General features: G+C 48.8%; 1 protein-coding gene and 1 pseudogene across 1 annotated transcript; one reads left to right on the forward strand and one right to left on the reverse strand.

The window, feature by feature from the left end:
• The first annotated feature begins 677 nt into the window (after nucleotides 1–677).
• Nucleotides 678–3,913, forward strand: LOC149351707 (uncharacterized). The gene is made up of 3 exons (XM_089581064.1): nucleotides 678–1,022; nucleotides 2,026–2,194; nucleotides 2,270–3,913. Exons 1-3 carry the CDS (start codon nucleotides 830–832, stop codon nucleotides 2,727–2,729), a joined length of 822 nt encoding a protein of 273 aa, XP_089437190.1. The 5' UTR covers nucleotides 678–829; the 3' UTR covers nucleotides 2,730–3,913.
• Nucleotides 3,914–12,669: 8,756 nt separating this feature from the next.
• On the reverse strand, nucleotides 12,670–14,829 carry LOC149351708 (uncharacterized; annotated as a pseudogene).
• Nucleotides 14,830–15,591: the final 762 nt, after the last annotated feature.

Below are 15,591 nucleotides of genomic sequence, written 5' to 3' on the forward strand. Positions count from 1 at the left end.
ACCCGATGTCCGGTTATGGGGGCGGCGGTAGGTTAGCACCAAAAAGGAACTAGTGCATAAATAATATCCGTAATTCCGGTGGGGGGGGGGAGGGGCAACCGCCCCCCCCCCCCCCCCCCTTCCGGACGCCCATGTACCGTGGGGAGGGACCTAGCCTCGTGCTCTGGTATGTGGGCGCCATCCTACGCCATCCTAGGGTGCCTCGATGCGCGCCCGCTCTCCGCGGAGAGCGGGCGTGCATTGAGGCACCCTACGCCATCCGAACATGAAGCGCCACCTGCGGCCGAACCGGTCCGTAGCCGTCTGTTCCACCATTTCAAGAATGGCAGCGCAAAGCCGAAGCTGCGTGCTCTTTTGCGGCTTCAGGAGGATTGCAAACGTGGAAGAGTTTTTTTAAAGGCAGCAGAGTGAAGCTTGGCAAACAATTGTTTAACGAGCAGCATGTTTACGGCGTCCGAGAAGCGCTGTCTAGCGTCATGGGGCCGTCAGACATCATAGGAAAATGCGTGGCGGAAATGAAGAGCGTCGATTACGACGTGCGGCTTGAGGTAAGCACCTTGCTTTTAGCTAACACGTGCGCACGTGCTTGAGCTCTTAGTATGGTTCCTTATAAAGGCTGTTTCACATGGAAGCGAAAGTGCTTGCGATTCCCGTCGCCGCGGCGTAAAAACCTGTTTCGACCCGTCGCGGCGGCTGCGCCGGCCAGAGCGAAGAGATTCCAACAGGTTGGAAATTTTTCGCTGCGACAGCGCGATAGCTCCGCCCTCTGACCAATGACTGCGCGGCGGAAAAGCCACGTGACAAGAAGAGGACTAGTGCGGGAAAGACAATGTTTGTTTACTACACGTGCTTCCGGCAACACGGCAACATGTCGCGTGGCCTGTTCAACGAGGCGCTTATTAACGAAGTTGCAAAGCGCCCACTGCTGTGGGACGTTAAAGACAACAGCTTCAGAAATAGAACTACTAAAGAGTCCCTGTGGGAAGAAGTAAGGGACGCACTCAAAGAAATTGACGACACCGGTAAGTGAAAACACGTTTTGTGGCGAGCTCAACGATTGTCACCATATTTGCCATTGTGCAGCCAACAAATTTTTCTCGTCACTGTGGAAGGATTCCGCAGCCTGTCATAAACTGTTTTGTCCCCGCGCATTCCTGCATACTTTACGGAATTTTTTCGGTGCGCCGGCTATTCTGCGCATATAAGCTATATAAAAAATTGTCGGCATCACGCAGCCGTGAACAAACGTTTTTGGTTCTCAGACACGCTAGAAGCATCATTTTGTACCATTCTCTTTAATCGTGAAATGCACGACCGGCAGGTTTTCATGTACTCAGCTACGTCGCGTTTGTAAACGCGGCAGCGGGCCCTTCGAGTTCGCCCATGCGCGAGGTTAATCCGGACGTTCAGAGCCTAGCAAAATCGTCTCTTGCATGTACGTACAGTCTTTATCAAAAGTAGCCAGGCTCCATGGTTTGCTTCTCATTCGTATAACAGAGCCCTCACGGCTTCCTTGAAGATCAAAAATTTCTTTGAAGGTGCGAACAGGGGTTCATCTTACCATACAGAGATTTAGAGCTTGAGGGCTGACATATAATAGCCTTAATATACGACTGAGAAGAAAACCATGCAGCCTGGTTACTTTTGACAAAGACTGTACCTAGCGCGAGCGCTCCGTCCCGCTGCACTGCCCGCTCATCGTCGTCTGCTAAGCAGCAATAATCCGGCGCTTCTGACGCGCACAAAATAGTGTCGTGTGTTCGGTAAATAGAAAAATAAATCAGTCGTCATGTGTGTGTGCCCCAGTTCAGTCATTCATGCTTGTAAAATCAGTAAAAACAGCCTTTTGAGAAAAAAAAAAACCTGTACTTTTGCAATGAATCAAGTGTTGTAAACGCTGTCATTTTTTTCTCCTGTACTAACAGGCAACCATTTCTACATGCTCATGCTAACCTTTGGCCCAAATGGCTGCCATTGTTTATTTTGCTAATCTAACAATATGCTGTATACTGCTCCATATTTCAGTAACAGTCGAGGAGATCATCGCGAGATGGAAAAATTTAAAAGACACCTACCGAAGAAAAGTTAAGGACGAAAAGGATTCAAAAAAGAGTGGGGCAGGAGCCACTCCAAAAACTGCCTGGCCATACCTCAAACAAATGGAGTTTCTGAGGGACGGTATTGAACCAAGACGGTAAGCAATGACTAATAGTAATGTTGAACTAAATGTGTAAGCAACAGCAATTAACAGCATGTACATTCTACCCAGGAGTTTCGGCAACCTAGATATTGGCCGCGTGCAAGTGGCCAGTGCAGCGGCTGAGGTGAGCCACACCAACAGCGCAGCTCCAGAAGCAGTGGAAACCTCAGCGAACGAGTTGCACACGATGTTCCTGCTCCCAGGCCTTCCGGACGAAGATGGAGCAGGGCCATCCTGTGCAGCAGTCGCCACCACTGCACGAGAGGTTCCCCCACCTAGAAAACGCCAAAAAAGGCGGCAGGAACTGGAGGCCACCGACAAGGAGCTTCAGGCCGTGAGGAGCGCACTCGCTGCACACAGGCCGATGGACGCCTCCAGCCACTTCCTGCTGTCCCTACGGCCGCAAATGGAGGCAACTCCACCGCATATGCTAATGCATTTGAAAATGGAGCTTTTAAACATTTGCGAACTGTACAGCCAGGGCGAATACCCTGCTAGCCTGGCTGTGCAATCAGCACAGAACAAATGAACACAGTTTCTTGTATGCCTTTATTTTTTGGTGCACTTGCTCTTCCACAGACACTCATGTATGTTGTAGCAGCATACACGTCAGCAACATATTTCCGCGAATCTTTGTAGTGTATGTTCATTAATCAAAGCTGCCGGCAGCTTTGACGAATTGTAAGATGGGTACTGGGATGGTTAGAGGTACTGGGCGCCGGCGGTAGACACAGAGGTCGAGCATCACGAGCACACACACAAAGCGATGGCAATGCCGCTCAACACAACGGTCAGAAGTTCATCGTCGTCTTCGCTTGAACAGGAACTTCTTTGTCGTTACAACTGCCCCCCTGGGAGGAGAGGAGCCATCCTGGCGACTTACGGCGTAGGCGGGATGGCCGGGTCATAATACGGCTTTAGGCGCTGCACGTGAACAGTCTCTCGTCCGCGCCGGCGAAGATCAGGCGACGGCATCAGCGGTTCTACCACGTAATTAACAGGCGAGGTGCGTTCCACAACTCGGTAGGGGCCGTGAAACTTTGAAAGAAGTTTCGACGAGAGGCCCGGAGTACTGGATGGAATCCAGAGCCACACGAGGCTACCAGAAGAAAAGTGCGCGGACATGTGATGGCTGTTGTGGCGGGATTTCCGACGGTATTGGGCCTCAGTTGTGAGAGAACGGGCGATTTGGCGACGCTCTTCTGCGTGTCGTGCAGCTTGCGAAATAGGAGTGCACTCAGATGCGTCAGGCTGGTATGGGAGAATGGTATCGAGTGGAGCAGAAGGATGATGGCCGTAAAGAAGATAGAACGGGGAGAAGCCGGTAGTCGACTGCGTTGCGGTGTTGTAGGCGTATGTCGCATACGGTAGGACGAGATCCCAATTGGAATGGTCTGATGAGACGTATATAGAGAGCATATCGCTGAGGGTACGGTTAAATCTTTCTGTAAGGCCGTTAGTTTGCGGGTGATAAGAGCTTGTTCGGTGAATGATGTTACACTGGCGGAGCAAGGCTTTGACAACTTCCGATAAGAAAACGCGACCTCTGTCGCTCAGCAGTTCGCGCGGTGCGCCGTGGCGAAGAATGAACCGTCGCAAAATGAAGGAGGCTACGTCAGACGCTGAGGCGGATGGAAGGGCGGCGGTTTCTGCATACCTCGTCAAGTGGTCAACAGCGACGAAAGCCCAACGGTTACCGGCTGCAGTGTAGGGAAGAGGTCCATACAAATCAATGCCTGCAAGGTAGCGGCTGCAACTCGCCTGCAGAACGGTGAGCAGGGGGCTTGCGACGTTGGCAGGGCAGGCATGAGCGGATGTGCTTAAGGATGAAGTTATACATTCCACGCCAGTAGTAACGCAGCCGGATCCAATTGTATGTTTTGAAGACTCCTGCGTGTCCGCAGTGTGGGTCAGCGGGGAAATAATCACAGACTTGCGAGCGGAGATGGCGAGGAACAACTAATAACCACTTGCGACCATCTGCGCTGCAGTTGCAGCGGTAAAGGAGATTGTCACGAATGGCGAAGTGAGGAGCTTGGCGACTGAGAGCGCGTGATGGAGAAGCCGCCGTAGGGTTAGAGAGGAAATCAAGCAGAGACGCAATCCAAGGGTCCCTGCGCTGCGCTGAAGGCATGTCGTTGATGTGAAGCAACGGAGGGGAGTCTTCGAGTGTTGAGAGGCCGGCGAGCTCAACCGGAAGGGGGCAGCGAGAAAGGGCATCGGCATCTTGGTGCTTGCGTCCGGTGCGATAAACTACGCGGGCGTCGTATTCCTGCATACGAAGAGCCCATCTTGCGAGGCGGCCGGAGGGGTCTCTCAGGGAGGATAACCAGCAAAGCCCATGGTGGTCCATCACGACGTCAAAGGGACGACCATAGAGATAAGGGCGGAATTTGGTAAGAGCCCAAACGATAGCCAAACACTCTTTTTCCGTTACTGAGTAATTGGACTCTGCCTTCGTCAGGGTGCTGCTTGCATAGGCGACAACGTACTCAGCAAAGCCAGGTTTGCGCTGCGCGAGTACAGCCCCGAGACCAACACCACTGGCGTCGGTGTGGACCTCGGTAGGGGCCGTCGGGTCGAAATGGCGCAGGATAGGTGGTGCGGTGAGGATGCGGCGTAAGGTATAAAACGCGTTGTCGCATGCGGGTGACCACTGTGAAAAGTCGGAGCTGCTGGATAGGAGTTGTGTTAAAGGGGCAGCAATCGATGCAAAGTTTCGAATAAACCTACGAAAGTAGGAACACAGGCCAAGGAAGCTGCGCAGTTCTTTGATAGATGTAGGCTTGGGAAAAGCAGCGACCGCACGAAGTCTGGCTGGGTCTGGAGAAACGCCTTCCTTGGAGACAACGTGCCCTAAGATAGTGAGTTTACGAGCGGCAAAATGGCATTTCTTCAAGTTTAGCTGCAAACCGGCGTCAGAAAGGCAGCTCAAGACGTGCCTCAGGCGATGGAGGTGGGTGTCAAAAAAAGACGACGATGTCGTCGAGGTAGCAGAGGCATACCTTCCATTTTAATCCCTGCAAAATGGTGTCCATCATCCTCTCAAATGTTGCAGGCGCATTACAAAGGCCGAATGGCATAACTGTAAATTCATATAAGCCGTCGGGGGTTACAAAAGCGGTTTTGGGGCGATCGGCCGCTTCCATGGAGACCTGCCAATATCCGGAACGAAGATCGAGGGAGGAAAATAGTTCAGCCCCTTGCAAACAGTCCAAAGCGTCATCGATGCGCGGAAGAGGGTAGACATCCTTCCGCGTAATCTTATTAAGGCGGCGGTAGTCGACACAAAATCGGATGGAGCCGTCTTTCTTCTTGACCAGCACAACAGGCGAAGCCCAAGGGCTACTGGAGGGCTGGATCACGCCGTCTTGGAGCATTTTATCAACTTGCTCTTCGATAACATGGCGCTCGGTGGCAGATACACGATAGGGGCGCTGCCGCACTGGTGCGTGGTTGCCGGTGTCGACACGATGGGTGACCGTGGAAGTTTGGCCCAAGGAACTCCGATGACAGTCGAAGGAGGAGCGGAACTGGTGAAGGAGGTTAAGAAGCTGCGTCCGTTGTGGGGAAGGAAGATCGGTGTCGATAGAGCGAAGGAAGAGGTCTGTAGCGGAGGAATCAGGTGCAGAAGATGGAGGGCTGAGCGCAGTCATGGCTAGATGAGGCGAATCGGCGGGGTCCTCACAGGTGGGAATGGAAGCAATAGATTGTATACTGCCGAGACATTCGCCATGGCGCAAAGCAGTAGGAAAGGAAAACGGGTTAGAGACCCATAGCATGGAAAGGCCAGCAGAAATAGTGAGCACAGCGTAGGGCAGCGGGAGGGACTTGCGGCGCAGGAAAGTGCAGGCATTTCAAGCGTGGGAAGAGTGCGGCTACGCAGCTCCACGATGGAGATTCCTACCCAGCACCTCCACCAAATGTAAGATGGGTACTGGGATGGTTAGAGGTACTGGGCGCCGGCGGTAGACACAGAGACACAGGCCTCGTAGACACAGAGGTCGGGCACCACGAGCACACACACAAAGCGATGGCAATGCCGCTCAACACAATGGTCAGAAGTTCATCGCCGTCTTCGCTTGAACAGGAACTTCTTTGTCGTTACAGAATGAACAAACAAGCACTACCAAGATTCACGGCAGTGTCATCTTCATCGACGCAGCCCAGCCGATGCCCACTGCCATGGCACGGCTCCTTGGCTGCTCATGAAATATGCTTTAAATAACTCTCTCGTATCTGCTGCAGAACGGCTGTAGTTGTGCCCCACCGGAGGCTCCAGGTTCAGCGTGGCTGCGTCCTGAGCTGCTGCCCGCCACTGGCCTTCAGTGACGTTGCCATAGCCATCTTCCACATCGGCATAGTTCGCTGGCATATACATGTCATCATCCACAAGAAAATTGTGCAAAACACACGCAGCCATGACTATGTAGTCGGCATTTTCTGGAAGCACGTTGATGACGCATCGGAAAATTCGGAACCTGGACGCCATCACTCCAAAGGCGTTTTACACGCACCTTCTGGAAAGAATGAAACATCGAGTATTTTGATTTTTGTCAACTGCAGACGCACATGAAAAGTATCTGCATTTTTTGCCAACAGGCTAGTGATGAAATCCATGCAGTAGGTAATTTTTGCGCTGCAACAAACCTTGCACGGCTGAGCCTGTAATTAAATATTCGTTTGGCCTCATCAAGGCCCCTGCCCGGGTAGGGTCGGAGGAAATCAGGGCGCAGCTGGAATGCCTCGTCTCCAAGAAACACGTGAGGTGCCACCGTTGATGTTCTTGGCAATAATTTCGGTAGTGGGAGATTTAGCAGGCCACGCTCAAGGCATTTTCCCAGCCTTGATGCGCTAAGCGTTCCTCCGTCGCTCTGTCTCCCATAGGCACCCACATCAATGAGGATGAACCTCAAATTGCTGTCAGCCACAGCCATAAGTACGATAGAGTATGTACCCTGAAATGACAAGAGTTTATGTACACAGAAAAATTATGTAATTGACAAAAGACCCTTCAGTGTGAACATTACCTTGTAATTGAAATAAAGGCTGCCTGAATGTGGTGGGGCCTGAATTTGAACATGTTTGCCGTCCACGGCACCAACACAGTGCGGAAAATTCCACTTTTCAGAGAATCCAGTAGCAACCTTCTCCCAGTCAGCAGTGGTTGGTATCTGCGGTGACAATGAAGTAGAAATGTGAAAGTATCTTTAGTGACAAAATAGCAGGAGCACAAACTAAAGGCAATGAGGCGCTAAGAAGCACTCATCCTGTCTTCTTTGCCTATCCCTGCCTTTGGTTTGTGCCCATTTTCCCTGTAGTACAAAACAAGCACAGCAACGTGTACTATTCAGGTGTTTTCAGTACTTTGGGGGGGGGAGAGACTTGTAAGCTGCAGTGTTCATTAAATATACCATTCATTTTTAAGCGAGCACACCGCACACATTATAAACATTCTGTTCCCTTTATGGGATTCACAAATGTGCATTTGACTGGGAAGACTGTATGCAGTCGCTTTGTAGCTGCCCCAGTAACCATGGCTCAAGTTTCGATCATTTACCAGTCCATAAGGTTTTGAATTTAAGAAGCAAATTTTAATTGTTTGTTCATTACGAGGTGCCGACTAACAGCCACAGGCATTGTACACTGGTGCAGTGAGATATGAAAATGAACAATGAAAACAATAACAAAATATCAATGAAAACGATGGAGGCAATGTTAGTGAATGGTAGCATTAACAGTCAAAAGGTCCCAGTGAGCACAGCAGGCTTCGCTTGAAAGAGCATTTCATCCAGCTGCAACACACCTTGAGGCAAATCGGCTGAAGAACTTCCCACAGCAGCTTGCAGGTGTCGCAGATAATGCCTTTCGCTGTGGAGATGCCCACTCGGAAGGCCATGGCAACATCCTGGATGTGCATTCCCGATGCCAAATACCTAGAAGGGATTGCAAAAACAATAACCGCTCGCGTGCACTGATCAAGGAGTCATCAGTGACACGCATTTCCGAGTACCTCAGTGTCATGGCAAGCCTTGCACGTGATGGTATCGGCTCCCGTACGACGTGCTGTTTGGTGAGGGGCCCCTCGACAAGGGCGTGTAGTTCCTCAAACTTGTTTGGGGACATCTTATAGTACTTCTGAAAGTACTCTTTGTCCCCGCTCATAAGTAGTGGCATCTGTGAAGAAAACTTCGGAGTTTAAGGCACCAGTATCAGGCAAAACTGCAACGTATAACTCACCGCGGTGTAGTACTCCGACTCTTGCTTGCGGTTCTCCCAGACGGGCCTCACCCACCAGCGCCGCGGCACTGGGAGCTCCAGCAAAGCCTTTTTTTTTTTAACAAACAGTATTCCTCTAGCAAGAGGAGATGGGTGTACGATGAGTGAAAAGTGTCGCATACATCCATTTCGGACGACTCAACGTCTGCTCCACCGTCCGCACCGGAGGCTGCGTGAGCGTCCATGTTTGCAAAATAAAGCATTCAACGCCGGCGCCCGGCGGTTACACCGCACGTACGTACGAACTTGAGAAAAAAAAGATATTATCGGCATCAAAGTAAGAAATAATTGATATTTAAAAAATAAGAATTTTTTATTTCTTAATAAAATTTGAGCATTTCTGGCAAAATAATGCATAAACATTGCCCATGTTGATGGTTGCAAACCACCGAAACCAGCCACGAGCTCGTATTCTTTGTCAGCAACACTGGGATTCGCAGCGGCAGTAAACGCTTTGGAACGACCCATGTGAAACGGAACCTTGCGAAAGGCGTCGCAGCGCCGCGCCGCTGGTCGCTCTGTTCGCTCAATCGCTTGCATGTGAACCAGCCTTTAGCTTTCGGGAGGCGATCGGAACGTCGTGAAAGCCACCTGCACCTGCAAGGCGGGTCGTGAGGGCCGATGCAAGCACGCTGCGGCGCTAGCTGTTTACGTGAACCACCACCACACGTCGTGCACGGACCTGCCATGTGCGTGGAACAAGCCGGCAGCCCACCCGACGCTCGACACGAAGAAATTGGTCAAGGACCTCTTTTCAAGTAAGAGTGATTGCTTTTTCCCAGCACAATAATCAAATTTAACGCGTTTTCTATAACTGTCACCTAGGACGGCCTTTGTCAACGCCGGTACTGCAGCCACTAGACCCGGCCGTCGTTCACGCGCAGTTTCCGGACCTCAGCTGCACATTCAGGCATGTTCTTGATCATGAAACTGTCACGATCAAAGAGCAATGAACGCTACCCTCAGATTCTGTTGAGACAACAGGCCCCTCAAACGCTCACCTGATCAGGAGGTTGTTAAAAAACGAGTGACAGCGGTTGAGTGCGTTTGAGGTAATATCTGTGTCACCCCTAAAGCTGAAAAGGAGTGACATGCTGTCAGCACTGTCCACCAGAGAAAAAAACACTTTATGAGAAGTGTGTGTGCAAAAATCTTCATGAAATAGTCGAGATTGCTTTAGTAACCAAAGGTCAAGCAGCTGTGAGCCGGTTTGTTAATGCTTTACACTTGACATGCGACTTCTTTGTGTGCCTGAGCTAATATCATGCGTGATTTATTACAGGTGGCACCTAGAAAGACACCTCCGAGTGACAAGCTCCACAGCACATCACATTAAAACAAGGACGAGCGCATTTGAAGCCCTGGCAGACAGCCTTGTAGGGAGGAGGAAGTTTTCATCTGCAGCTACCTCATATAGTAAGCAGCAGTGCGCCATGGATCGAGGCAACTCGCGTGGCACCCTACTTGTGCTAGTGCAGCCATTAGTTGTACAAAAGAGGAACTATGCTGTGTACACATAAAATGAATGCTTCCTTTTAGAAATTACGTGAAAAGTAGACATTGCCTTTTGCCATCCAGACACAGTTACCCAAAGGTCATCCAGAAATTGTCACATACTTTCATGCTACAATGTATACCTGGATCAAAGAAGTGCCATTAATTTTTACTCTGCACAGGCAAACAGATGGAACCCAAGGCAGGGGAACACTTGTCAGAATTGCTGCAAGCTACTATCCATGAGGTACTTAAGAATTTGGTAGATTTATCATCGGTTCCATCTGCATTGTCGGTTCAGGTGCTCATATTTTTTTTCTGGAGGTGGGACTCATCATTCATCCCGAGCAGCAATGGCTGTGCTGCAGCCTGGATGGCGTCATTGCATTGGACAATGCCATTCACCTCGTTGAAATCAAGTGCCTGTTTTCTCTGAGGAGTGATGTATTTATTGATCACTAGAATGAGATTAGCTACATTCCATATGTGCAATATATTAATAGCAAGCTGGCAGTTAAGAAAACACACCAATATTACACCCACACAATGGTCATGTTATACATTTTGGGGATGAAAGACACCCTTCTCTTTGTATATTCCAGCACACACAGTGTCACCATAATGGTTGAAAGGGATGATGCCTTCTTGGCTGAGTTCATTCCAAAGCTTGAAAACTGGTATTTCTCTTACTTGCTCAAACAGCTAGCCAAACAAGGATAAATTTCTGTACACCAATTTTAAAATCATTAGTGGTGTACTGTACATATTTTTAGTATGAATAACTGTTGTTTCTGTAGTTGGATACAACATAAATCCACAGTGAAGCTCAACTTACACCCACGATGACTGCCGCACAGAATTCTTCCCCGACAAAAATGTACACAGCTGAAAAAGCTTTTCTTGTCAGTTAAACAACAACCATATCATAAGTCAAACGTTTAAGTTCAAGAAATTGTATCCCTTCTGCTTTGTTGAATCAGTTTGCTTCTGCGATTGACCAGTGCAGTAATGCAGGACCAAATGGATCATGGCCCATTATTACCAACTGCTGTTTTTTGAAGGTTTGGCTTGGTCTATGGGGTTTAACATCCTAAAGCGACTCGTCCGACTGGCCGAAGCCGCCGCCGAGAGTCAAGACCTTTCGGCCGTCGTCTAGGCGGGTAGCCCTCTGGCTACCCTCTTTCTGTTGGACATTAAAAGTTTTCCTATCCTATCCTATCCTATCCTATCCTAAAGCGACTAGGGCTATGAGGGATGCCATAGTGCAGGGCTCCAGATAATTTCAACTGCCTGGGGTTCTTTGCCATGTACTGACATCGCACAGTACATGGGCTCTAGCGTTGTCTCCAAATGTGGTCACTACATTGTATCCTGCTATAAAGCCAGTTTTGGTGCAATAAAAAACTTGTATTTTGTATTGCCAGTATCAAAGCAAGCAAAATCACCACATACTGTATGCCCAAGTAAGTAGGTGCAACCAAGCAATTATACAGTACACGTCAATAATTAAGAAAATACATTACATCCAAAACATGTCACACTTTCACACACCATAAAGGAAAGTTACACAAGCCTTAACTGAGCATTACAGTAAGCATTACAAAACAGATGACAAAATTGCAGTAATCAAGAACAGTTGTGCACAACACAGCCATGCCTTATCGGTATGGATACACGCTTCCATGCGAAGCTGTCCATACATCGAGTCACCCATATTAATAACTCACATATAAAAATAAAAGACTTCAACCAGAAAAAAAAATGTATCCCATCGAGTCACCCATATTGATAACTGCATATGCTGGTGTGCAACAAAGTTGAAATAAAAACTTGCAATTAAAAATGAATTGCTTTGGGTGCTGTGATCATAAATATTTGTCCAGTTTGAAGTGCCTTGTGGGTCATGATGCATGTAATGGCATATCAAGACTTAACATTGACGACATCATTTGATTAGCAGTTACCATAGTGAATACCTTGTAAACAATGGATGGTAAGCTGATGAGCAAACAACTTCAACCAGAAACAGACGCAACCGAGGCTCTGCCTGTATGCATCCTGGCATAAAAAATTACTGTATTTGTTTGATTCATAGCAGAATGGCAGGAAGCAGCAACGCATACAGAAAATAAACCTTGGCTCCTAAAAAAAATTCATACTATACATAGTATGTATTAAGCAGGACATGTCAAGCCACTACTGTAAAAGTAACTCATCATAATGCATGTGTGTCTAGCATAAGTCTTGCACCTCCTTTCACAGAGCTTTGTTCTTATCAGGATTGTGCACAACTGCAATGGATATTGTCCAAAGCATGCATCACGAAGGATTCAAATTAGTCAGATCTCCAGTTCATCTGGCACACTTATAATTGGTGCTTGAAGGTTCACAAGAATGCAGCACATTCGCATTATTTCAGTCATGTGGGGGATCAGGTCAGTTGGCATCCTTGAATTAAGAATATTAAACAACCTAACTCTCTGGATCACTCTTTCAACATGTACACGCACTTGTGCAACATTATAAGTCTCCTGAAGTTCTTCAAAGGTAAACTGTGCATTTCCCTTTGAAAAGGGAGGCAGAACTACAATATCGCTTTGACCATGTGCTGGTGCCTTAATGCCAGGAAAGCCTTTATCAGCTAAGACGACATCTCCAGGCTCTATCCAGTCAAGGAATCCTGAATCTATAGTAATCTATAGTAGTACAAGGGAGTGGAAGCCAAGAAATGTGCATGTTCGCTCATCTGGCCCAGTGGAGGAAGACTTTTTGCAGGAGGAGTCAACTTGTATACCACAGTCGACGGTGTCACTATGGCCGACTTGTGTTGAAGCTGAGCCCTGTGACGTCACAGAGAGAAACAGAGTGCAGGAGCCTCCAAAAAAGTCTTCCTCAGTCTGAGTCACCTGGAAAGAAAGATGTAGAAGGCCACTGTTAGTGGCATGATAAATCAAAAATGGGTTCTGACTAATAGGCACCAATGAAAACACACCAGAGGTAAGCAAAACAAGCCGTCCACATTTAAAACAAAATTCATCCCACGCATTATGACAGCAAATGCCCCTGGTGAGGGGACAAGCCAACTCTATATCATACTACATGAGGTTGCCAAAACATAACGCTACCTTCCAAAATACATAGTGCTAAATCAGGGCAATGCGAGGTAGCGCTGTCCAGCAAGTCTGGAGCCATGTGCGACCAAAATTACGGTGCAATATAAAAGTTTATTTTTGCTCTCTCTCTGGATACAGTAAAATATACCATTCTTTTGCATCCCTAATGAATAACATGCAAAACTAGTTACATTAAAAAAATTGCTGAGGCTCAGCTTGGCTAAGCCTGGGGAATGCGAAGCATATTAGTGGCTAGGCTTGGTAATACATGGGTTTCCTTGGTTGAATACTTGGTCATTTTAATACAACCACTAGAAGCCTTCGTCGTGGGGGAAGACAACGGCATGGCTACAGCGGAACGCCGACTAACCCCGAGACGCGCGTTGGGTGAGCGCCTGGATTGCCACGGAAGCCGCGTCTGCCTGCCCGGTGGAGCGAGCGTTTCACCTACACCGAGTGTGAACGCGCGTTCGAAATGCGCGGGAATGCGCGGGTGTGACGGCCAGGGGTCCCACGGCGACGGCACGAGGTGGAGGCCGGCTCTCTCATCCCATGTCACGTGGTGTGACGTCACGGTGTCACGTGGCGTGACGGCTAGGGGTCCCACGGCGACGGCGCGAGGTGGAGGCCGGCTCTCATCCGATGTCACGTGGTGTGACGTCACGGTGTCACGTGGTGTCACGGCTAGGGGTCCCACGGCGACGGCGTGAGTGGTAGCTCTAGCAATATGCTTCGCATAAAAACCACTACAATGAGTTGTAATAAAATTTGGTTCACCACAGATGTACTAGAGGATGCCACTGGTGCCTGAGGTTCATCTCCACAACTGCGCGGAGAGTCCGCGGGTAAAAATTGCTTTCCACTGCCTCCTGCAGCTTGGGCAATCGCCGCTGGAAGTGACTGGCTTCGTCGCTGAGCTATAGAAAATTTGGGAGAGCAAGCACGTTAGTGCGCAACACAATATAAACTGCGTGAGTCATGCGCAACTCAGCCAAAAAAGAAAAACAAACTTTGAAACGTAAGCTAAATAAAGTTAGCAGCCTAAGGCAACAAAAACAGAGCTCCGAATAAAGTTGTAGTGCCAAAAAGGAGAACACACAGAAAGCGAGACACAACTGTTTATTCACCGCGATTGCGAAGGAATATAAAGAAATAATCAAGAGGGGAGCAAGAACGACACATGCGCTCGAGTGTTGTGCAAGAGCGGAGAAAACAGAGCTCTGTCCCGCATGAAAACTTAAACGGCACATCACTAGCCACATGCAGTGCTCAACTGTCGAATATCTCCAGTTTTGATACTGGTAAGGCGCTGTCACCCCTTCCGTAGCACGACTGAAATATGCTTGGCACGTAAGCAGGGTGATTGGTGATGGTGGTTTGCGATTTCCCACGAAATGGGCGCTGCAGATGTGTGTTCGGCCCCCAACCGACTGCCACAATTCTCCAGCGGGGCTGTCGATGACAAAAAAAAAAATGCGACTACTTTGCAATTTTTACCGCAAACGCGAAGAATCGCAACCCTCCGAAACAAAAGAAGGCCTTGTTTACCTTGCACGCCGCACCGCTCTGATCCAGCGTTCTCTCCGCTCGTCCTCATATGACCTCCACGGGAATCGATAAATTTCCACACTTGAAAGCTTCCTGGCAGTATTGGCGTAACTGTTGTGGCATCCGTACACGCAACAGTATATCGAAGTGACCTTTTTTTCGCCTAGCATTCAGGGCTGTAACGCGCTGCGCCATGACGGAGACCGGCTGACGACGCGGCGGGCAGGGCCCGTATTACGGAACTTTCTCAAAAATCTGTCAAAAGTTATTGAAAGTGACGTCAAAATGACGAAACGATGTGACGTCGACGCCTGACGCAAAATTGACGCAATGAGGAATCAGCCAATTACAGCAGAGCGGCGCCCCGAAGCATTTCTTTGCACGACGAGGGACCGTCTGCTAAATTTTTGCTAAAAGAGTAAAGAAATGCACAGCGATAAAGATAATTATTATTTTATTTTCCCAAAAAATGATGTTTAAAACTAAAAAATATTAAGAAAAACAAGAAGCGCTAGAAGTTAGGCTATTAAATTTCCTGGTGGGTAACTTTTGCTGCCGCGGGGGTGCGCAGACGGCGGTAAAACGTCAACAAGCCGCTTTGCACGGAAACAGCTGTTCCACGCCTTGATACTGTTTTCTTACGCGGCGTCGAAAATCAAGGTACTGTGCGGTTGATCGAAGTGCGGAAAAATCGACGAAGCCAGCTTGTTAAGGTCTGTGTTGTTCGGCTTTTACGATCGATGACAAAAGTGTCAAAGCGTGAAGCGTTGTATGTGATGTGTGGTCGTCTGTTTCTTTTTCCTCGACCGGTAAACAGAAGACGACCACCAAGTGCGATTTGCAGGGGAAAATAAAGTTCTTTGCCAGCATAGGCATGTTTTATTTGTATGCAGCTGTGGCACAGAGGTGTCGTCGGCTGCCGAAGCTTGCATGAAAGCCGCCGGTCGCTGTGCACAC

Source organism: Amblyomma mixtum, chromosome 3, assembly GCF_055824585.1.
Source record: "Amblyomma mixtum isolate Tamu chromosome 3, ASM5582458v1, whole genome shotgun sequence".
NCBI lineage: Eukaryota > Metazoa > Arthropoda > Arachnida > Ixodida > Ixodidae > Amblyomma > Amblyomma mixtum.

Coding starts and splice junctions, on each gene's coding strand:
- LOC149351707 (XM_089581064.1), top strand. CDS start 830: ATGTTTGTTTACTACACGTGCTTCCGGCAACACGGCAACATGTCGCGT. Junction 1,023..2,025: donor CAAAGAAATTGACGACACCG/GTAAGTGAAAAC, acceptor TCCATATTTCAG/TAACAGTCGAGGAGATCATC. Junction 2,195..2,269: donor GACGGTATTGAACCAAGACG/GTAAGCAATGAC, acceptor CATTCTACCCAG/GAGTTTCGGCAACCTAGATA.